This window comes from Bos taurus, chromosome 10 (assembly GCF_002263795.3).
Source record: "Bos taurus isolate L1 Dominette 01449 registration number 42190680 breed Hereford chromosome 10, ARS-UCD2.0, whole genome shotgun sequence".
Taxonomy (NCBI): domain Eukaryota; kingdom Metazoa; phylum Chordata; class Mammalia; order Artiodactyla; family Bovidae; genus Bos; species Bos taurus.
The window spans coordinates 36,347,479-36,355,427 of record NC_037337.1 but is presented as its reverse complement, the minus strand read 5'-3'; the positions used below and the strand labels follow the sequence as shown (position 1 = coordinate 36,355,427).

Sequence of the window (7,949 nt, the reverse complement as noted above, 5' to 3'; positions counted from 1 at the left end):
GCTTCATGGAGTGTGGTGCATATCTGTGCTGACAGATGGGGGAGGGAGAGGGTGAAGTCTTATACCAGAAGGCCAGCATCCAAGTCACTAGGCTCCCATATACCTCACCCGTCCACATGTCCAGCCACCCACCCACACATGCCTTGAGAATTCAAAGATACAGGTCACAGTTCTGTGTCAGAGAAATCACCATCATGCAAGGTCCCAGAGGCCAAGCAGAAGGCACCTGGCTAAGACACACAGCATCCTGCCACCACCAACAGGAGCCTAAGTGGCAAAGACCAATAGGAGAGTTAACTGGAAAAACCTAGTTGGGTCCGGGGGCATCAGAAGCTAAACCTTCCTCCCCCACTAACTGATCCAGGAGGCCTCAGGCTGAGGACTCTTTCTTGAGCCAGCTCCAAGCCAGAGGCTAAAAGAGAAAAAACAGGGACTAAGCAGAGGGGTGTAAAGGGTATAGGCTGAGAGCCCAGTGGTCAGGTAAGGAGGGAGCTGGTGGAAACTGACAGTGGGTCTGAAAGGCAGGCAGGTGGGGACAGGAGCCCTGGAGGTGGCATCCTTTGGGAGTAAGGCCAGAAGCAGGGTATGCATTCACTGTTTGTGTAGGCAGTGTCTGAGTACTAGAAAGGTTGTATAATCCAAGATGGTGGGGCCTGGGGGCATGCCTACTGCATGTGAGGCCACCAGGAGGGGTGGGGCTGTTCCTGCCTAGAGAAACTTTTTCCTTCTTCCTCACTTCACAGGACTCTGCTCCTGTACCTCTCCGAGGGCCCAGGCTCAGGATCCATAGGGTTCTATAGATAAAAGATGCTGGTCCAATGAATCACACACTTTATTAAATCCTCCAAGTACCAGCGGAGGGCCCTGGGCTCTTGAGCAAGTTTCAAGGCTCCTCCTTAGATTCAGACTGGTCTTGCCCTGTCTCTCACTTCCAATCCAGACTCCAGCGCTGGAAGGCTCCTGACCTCTGCCTTCCCTCTGGCTCCTCCAGTCATTGTCTCCAATGGAGAATCCTTCCTCCTTCCAGGAACGGAGGCTTAAGAAAGGGCACATTCATAAGCAGTCCAGCCTGTCATGTCCTCCCATCAGATGCCCTGGAGGGCGCCCCAGCCTGTGTGCTTGCCTGTAGGATGACGTTCCCGGGAGGACCAGGGCTCCCTCAGTGCCCTTGGCCTTTATGCAGGGGCTGGTAGGCAGATGTCTGGTGCTCTTTAAGCTCAAAGGCATCATGGCCTTCCCTGCGGAGCATAGAAATAGGTCAGAGATCACAGGTAGCCCTGGAACTCTCCCAGCCCCAAAGAACATTCCACCTTCACCCACCGGAAGCAGCGGTTGCAGTAGAGGTCTCCGTCGCAGCCAGCACAGCGAAGGGTGGCATCCTCATTGCAGATGCAGCACCAAGGGAGCTCCTCTTCCTCTTCCTCAGGCCTGGTGGCCATGGCCTGGGCCTTTAAGGACCAGAGAGGAATGGGGAACATCAGGTACCTGACGGAGGTGGGAGGGAGGCTATGATGGCAGCCTGGGGGTCTGTGTCTGTGGTTCTTCTCACCTTAGGCTCTGCCCTGCAGGACTGGTCTTGGGGTTGGGGAGTTGGCTCCACAGGGATGTTAAAGCCACTTGCCTCATCCAGGGCAGCTTCTTCGGTGAGCTGTGGACAGAGTGAAGAGGTACAGCTCCTAGCTCCAGGCACCCCGCCAATGCACAGTATTTCTGCACTCTGTGGCCTAAGCTCTCAACCCATCTTCCTTGATCTATTGTCTGTGGCTGCTGATGTCCCATCTCAAGGGACCAGGGGCAGGTGTGGGTCACGGGAGTAGAGGAACTCCAGCTAGAACAGGAGCTGCAGAGTGACAGGCCAGCAAACCCCAGGGTGGGCACAGAGTGAATGGGGCCAGGGGTGTGGTGGGGCAGCACAGCAGGGACCAGACAAGGGGTGGTCAGGTGGGTAAGGCAGGGCCAACCTGCCGCAGGACTCTCTGGATGGCCTTCTCTTCCTCCTCTTCATCATCGCTGTCGGGAAGGTAGTAGTCCTGGAGGGTCACTTGAAGATGGAGGGCAGGGAGCAGGGGAAGAGGAGTGAGGTGGAGAGCTCACCGGAGTGGCTGTACTGCTGTCCCCGGGAGTGGTGTGGTTTCCAGCGGCACTTGTTCCAGAGTTAAGCCGCCTCCGCAGCCACTCTGATCAGAGTGGCTCTGACCCCCCTCTGCTCTGATCTCCACTCTGCCCCCTCTGCTGGGCTGGACAGCATGAACAGAAGGTTCTGCACCTGAAGGGACCCGGGGCCCCTGCCCCCTGATGGCTGCCCCTTGTTCTTCATCCACCGTTTTGCCCTAGCACTTGTCTCATGGTTCTAGGCAGTGCTCAGTAGACTCGGCCTGGCAGAGAGTACAGCCACTGTGCAGAGCTTGGCCTGGGGGTGGGGGTCGGGGGGCCTGCCCAGGGGACACGAGTGAGTGGCTGTTTTACCAGCCTTTACCTCTGTCAGGGTCCCGTCCCTGCAGCACAGCCAGGCGCTTGGCGAGGGCCAGGATGCGCTCCTGCCGGGTGTTCTCCTCCCGAAGCTCGACGGCTGCCTCAGCCAGCAACCTGCTCTTTTCCTCCTCCAGGGACCAGGTGGCTTGCCCCCTGGAACTGGTGCTCTGGGCCCCTGGGCCCCCCCGGTTGAGGTCGTTCTGGATAGAGGCGGCTAGAAAGAGTGATGCATTCAGGGAGGGAGACATTTCGGGATCTCTCATCAGAAACCACTGAGCCCATTTCCTAACTTTAAAAAACCCTCCATGAATTACCAGCTTTTTGTTCCACAATAGTTCCTGTGGCTTATATTGCAAATAAAATTAGCTATTTTTATTCATTTTCCCAAATATAAGAAACCAGTAATCTTAGACTTTTTTTTTCAATTAAATTCATCCCCACCCACCTGATACTTTAACATGTTGCCCTTAGGGTGGGTGCCCCATGGTATGAGAATCACTGCCCGAAAGGAGCAGAAGATGGGGAGGCCAGGGTCCAGCCAGGCCCTCTGCCTTACAGGCTGGAATCAGCATTTCTAGGGAGCAGCACAGAGACGACATGAGGGAAGCTGAGGTCTTGAATGTCACTAGGGGGGAAGAATTTTAGTTGAATGGGTGTGACTCTGACATGGTCCTCTTCAGCTCAGAGTTTTAGAATAAGACATTTGAAGTTAGACAGCTTTGGGCTGAAGTCCTAGCTTCACTACTTAATAGCTATGTGACCTTGGTCAAGTTCCTTAAGCTCACCAGGCCTCAATTTCCTCGTTTATAAAATATGGATAATAATATTAATCATAGGATTACTGAGGATATTCAGTGAGATTGTATCTCTAAAGCAGGGTTTCTTTTTTTTTTTTTTTGGCTGCACAACATGGCATGCAGGATCTTAGTTCTCCAGTTAGGGATCAAACCTCTGCCCCCATCAGTGGAAGTACAGAGTCCTAACCACTGGACTACCAGGGAATTCCCCTAAAGCAGGGTTTCTTTTTTTTTTTTCTTAAGGTTTTTAAACTTTTTATTTTGTATTGGGGTATGCATGCATTTGTGATAGTTTCAGGTAAACAGCAAAGGGATGCAACCATACATATACATGTATCCATTCTACCCCAAAACTCCCCTCCCATCCAGGCTGCCATATAACATTGAGCAGAGTTCCATGTTAAAGCAAGGTTTCTTAATCTTGGTTCTACTGACATATTGGACAGGACATGGGCATACCTTGTTTTATTGCACTTCACAGATAATTGCTTTTTCTTTTTTTTCTTAGAAGTTGAAAGTTTGTGGCAACTCTATGTTGTCAGATGGTGGTTAACAATTTTTAGCAATAAAATATTTTAAAATTAGGTAGGTACATTTTTTTTAAACATAATGCTATTGTGCACTTAATAGACTATAGTATAGTGTACACAATTTTTATATGCGCCAGGAAACCAAAAACTTCACGTGCCTCACTTTATTACAGTGAACTTGAACTGAACCCATAATGTCTCTGAGGTATGCCTGTAATTCTTTGTGGTGGGGGCTGCCCTGTGTATTGTATGATGTTCAGCAGCTTCCTTAGCCTCTGCTCACTAGATGCTAGTGGTACTCTCTGAGTTGCAACACCCAAAATATCTCCAGACGTTGCCAATTGGGTCCTGCAGGGAAAATCATCACCATAGTTGAGAACCACTGATGTGAAGCTTTTGAAGAGCTCTGTCCAAAAGAATTTTTTATGATGATGGGAACATTCCATGTCACGTCATGGTCTGTATTTGTGCTGTCCAAGATCATAGCCATGAGTCACTTGTGACTACTGAGCATTTGAAATGTGGCACCATTGAGGAACTCAATCTTAAATTTAATTTTAAGTAAATAGCCTCTTCCTCCTTATCATCATCATCACAGAGAACATTCACTTACTATGAGCCAGGCAGGGTCCTAAGTACTCCTGAATTAGCCCATTTACTCCTCATGACTTTTCCATGAGGTAGGTCTTACCACACATCCTTCCATTTTACAGATGAGGAAAGTGAGACTTCAGTCAAGCAACATGCTGAGGGTCACACAGCTACTAAGTGGTAGAACAGAGAATCACTGTCTGAGCCTAATGCCTACACTAATCCACTAGGCTTATACTGGCTCCCACTGGAGTAAACATTCAATAAATGGCAATCCTTATAATGTTGATATTCTCTAATTTATATTCACCTCCCAGAGTGTCAGCATTGGAGCCTCTCCCACCTGGGGAAAGAGTAGGGGCTGGGTCCCTCGGGGAGCCAGGTGGAGAATATACCTGGGCCTTCTTGTTCCCAGCTCTCATCAATAGCCACCTCCGCTGTTAGCTGTGTCAGCAGATCCTGTGCCTGCTGCACCTGGGTCCTGGGGTCCGGTGGTTGATGTGCCTGCTCAGAGAAGGGAACCTCAGTGGGGAGCAGGGTAGTGGGGAAGCCACCTCATAAGGCTCAGAGCAGTTCCGGTCAGGGCTGGGTGCTGAGGCGTTCCCAAAACTCAGGGAAAGGGGACTAACCAAGAGCCCATGTAATCAGGTAGGTCTGGCAGTCCCCAACAGAACCTAGGGGTCACTCTTTGCTGCCCCACCCAATCCTGCTGCTTGTCCCTGGTTCCTTGGCCTGGCAGCAGGCCTCAGGAGCAGGAGGTACTCCTGCAAAGTATCTAAGCATACATGTATCTGGGCTTCTGCTGGGTCCCTGTCCCAGGACCTCCATCCCTCCAAAGTCACAGCACTCACCAGCTGGGGGGCCTGAGAAGATGGAACTCTGCCTTGCAGCACAGCAAGCCGCGCCTCCATCTCCTTGGTGGAAGGGACAGGACCCTGGGGTGCATCCTTCAGTGCAGCTAGCCTGGCTTCTATCTCTGCCTGCGAGGGCACTGACTCTGCAATTGGCATAGAGATGCCTTGTAATATCCAGAGGGATCCTACTCCCAGGAGCCCCGGATGGTGTCTTTTCCACCCTGTCTGGGCCTGCTCACTGGGCTTGTTCTCCCGGCGGAGCCGTGCTAGGCGCTCAGCAATGACTTGATCTTGCTGGGTCAGTCCATGGCTCCGGGGAGTGCTGGGCTTCTGCTTGGCTTCCAATGCTGCCACACGCCTGGTAGGATATGAGATAGAGGCTCTTGATGAATGCAGAAGGGAGGGGTGAAGGCACTCTCTCTGTTTCCCATTCAAATCATTTCTAGGCAGCTAGGGAGGCCTCCAATGGACCATCTTCTGGGGCCATCGCTCATGTCACCCTGCACCCCAACCCAGCCAACTGGCAGGAGGGTTCAGCTGAGAGGGTGAGGTCTACCAAGAACCTTTTCTGGGGAACGGACTGATGAGCTGCTCTCTGAGCCCAGGAGGGCACTCAGGAGCTGGAGAGTCAGCTATCCTCCTGATCCTGGGCTCACTTAAGCTACAGGCTGGGAAGAGACTCCTGTCCTACGGCTCCTGTGTCCTTTCCCCTCCCCATTTGTCTCTGTCCCTTCAGCACTTACTTCTTGTAGTTCTGAGGTGGTGACCACTTGGAGGCACTGGCAGGAGAAGATCCTCTACAGAGAAGAAATCTGGTGTCAGAAGTCACCCACCATCTGCCTATCGGTGCCCTCCACCCCAAACAATCCCGAGTCGACCTCTAGACCCAGAGCACAAGGCTGAGAGGCCTGGCCAGCTGCCAGCTGCCATGCTCGGCTGAACCGTCACCCGTGTTGGCTTCTCACCTGGTCAGAACCTCATGGCACTGCTTGCAGACCTTCTGTTGAGTGTTTCCAGCTCGGGGAACTGCTGCACTGAAGCTAAGGCAGCCGGAACAGAAGGCCCGGCCACAGTTCTTACAGCCATACTACAAGAAACATGAAGCAAGGAGTCTACCTCTCACCCACCCCTGAAGGCTCCTCACGGGGACTCTTTGAACACACACACAGAGCAGACACTGAAGCTGTGACCAGCTGCTGGGAGGAGGATGGGGAATGGGGCCCCTAAGGCCTGGGGAGAGATGTGGGGTGGAGGGCAAAGCGATTCCTGTCTCCAATTTTCTATTCAAATCTCATAAAGCTTCATGCAAAATTCACATGCTTTCTACTCGGTCTTCCCTTACACAAGAGTGTAAACGACAAATAGGCAAAGTCCCATGCTTCAGGTCACTGACTCTTCAACAGAGGAGAAAGAGAATGCAGGGACCATGCCTTCTCTGTTCTAGCAGAGATGGAAGGAGGTTTGACTCAGGATGGGATGGTAACAATAGCCTCCATTTATTAAGCATTTACTGTGTGAGTGAAAAGTGAAAGTTGCTCAGTCATGTTGGACACTTTGCGACCCCATGGACTGTAGCCTGCCAGGCTCCTTTGTCCATGGAATTATCCAGGCAAGAACGCTGGAGTAGGTAGCCTCTCCCTTCTCCACGGGATCTTCTCAACCCAGGGATTGAATCCACATCTCCCACACTGCAGGCAGATTCCTTACTGTCTGAGCCAGGCACTAAATTCAGTACTTAACATTCATCACTTGATTTAATCCTCAATTTATACACACTATCATACTTAATCCTGACGACAACCATTATCATTCTTATTTTAAACAGGATCAGAGAGGTTACTAGACTTGCCCAAACCAAGGTCACCTCTGTGAATGATAGCAGAGCCCCAATTTGAATTCTGACCACTTTGACTACAAAACCCAGGTTTCTGAGGGCTCCATGATCTGCTTCCCTACCAGCTATTCATCCCGCCTATCTGGTTCCTATCTCCTGGTCACACTGAGGCAGAGGAAGCCTGCTGTTTACCATGGGAACTTGGCAGGTTTGTGCTGAGGATAAGTGAGACTTTGCTATGTTGCCCTGGAGACAGGAGAAAGGGCAGGCTGCTTGATGGTGAGGGCTTCAGAGCAGAAAGAGTAACGGGCATGGTGTAGTGGAGAGTGGTCACAGAGTATTAACTAAGACCGGGCTGCGGAGGAGCAGGGTGGAGGGAAACAGCCAGATCCTACACTTGGCAGACAGAAAAGCTTAGCTTTCCGAAAATGACAGGAGCCCGATTTACAGTTTACAGGGAACTCACATCCAGCACCATAACCCCGAAAGCAAGGGAGTGTTAGCCCCGTTTTATAGAAATGTTAACTGAGGCTCTGTGGCTTCATCAAAACCACACGTCTGGAGAGGTGCCATAAAACCAAGCCTAGGACTGCAAGTCCCGTGTATTTCCCTCCACTTCGCGTCCTCCCTCTAGCCCGTGAAGAGAGACTCGCCTCCTTCTTGAAGAGGGTGAACTTGACAGCGCATCCGTAGCACCTACTCTCCATCCTGTTTCCCGGTGCAGCGCAGCAGGATCCGCAGAGCAGACCTCTTGCGGGTCAGGTACGGGCCCCTTGCACCTTCACCCAGCCCCGCCCCTACCTACCACGCCCACTTGCGCGGGCCAGCCAAGGCCTCCGACAGGAGATTCACGACAGTCACCCCAGCCGGA

The 7,949-nt window shown here is 51.9% G+C and overlaps 1 protein-coding gene across 2 annotated transcripts; it reads right to left on the bottom strand.

Annotated features, from left to right (window-relative positions):
• Positions 1-814: 814 nt before the first annotated feature.
• On the bottom strand, positions 815-7,929 carry ZFYVE19 (zinc finger FYVE-type containing 19). Of its 2 annotated transcripts, XM_024997424.2 has the most exons (12): positions 7,732-7,881; positions 6,210-6,331; positions 5,988-6,041; positions 5,484-5,602; positions 5,242-5,387; positions 4,786-4,894; positions 2,477-2,686; positions 1,962-2,041; positions 1,550-1,648; positions 1,321-1,448; positions 1,124-1,238; positions 815-1,036 (listed from the first exon to the last, which is right to left on the bottom strand). In XM_024997424.2, exons 1-11 carry the CDS (start codon positions 7,783-7,785, stop codon positions 1,160-1,162), a joined length of 1,200 nt encoding a protein of 399 aa, XP_024853192.1. In that variant the 5' UTR covers positions 7,786-7,881; the 3' UTR covers positions 815-1,036; positions 1,124-1,159. The 2 variants fall into 2 exon arrangements, with proteins under 2 accessions (XP_024853192.1, NP_001039537.1); NM_001046072.1 differs by having other exon boundaries at positions 815-1,238; positions 7,732-7,929.
• Positions 7,930-7,949: the final 20 nt, after the last annotated feature.

What these genes read in the sequence shown, in the direction of transcription:
- ZFYVE19 (NM_001046072.1), bottom strand. Translation starts at nt 7,785, where the DNA reads ATGGAGAGTAGGTGCTACGGATGCGCTGTCAAGTTCACCCTCTTCAAG. An exon ending in CCGCCGGGAGAACAAGCCCA is followed by an intron (nt 5,388 to 5,483) that starts GTGAGCAGGCCC and finishes TGCCAATTGCAG; the next exon opens with AGTCAGTGCCCTCGCAGGCA. An exon ending in TACTGCAACCGCTGCTTCCG is followed by an intron (nt 1,239 to 1,320) that starts GTGGGTGAAGGT and finishes TATGCTCCGCAG; the next exon opens with GGAAGGCCATGATGCCTTTG.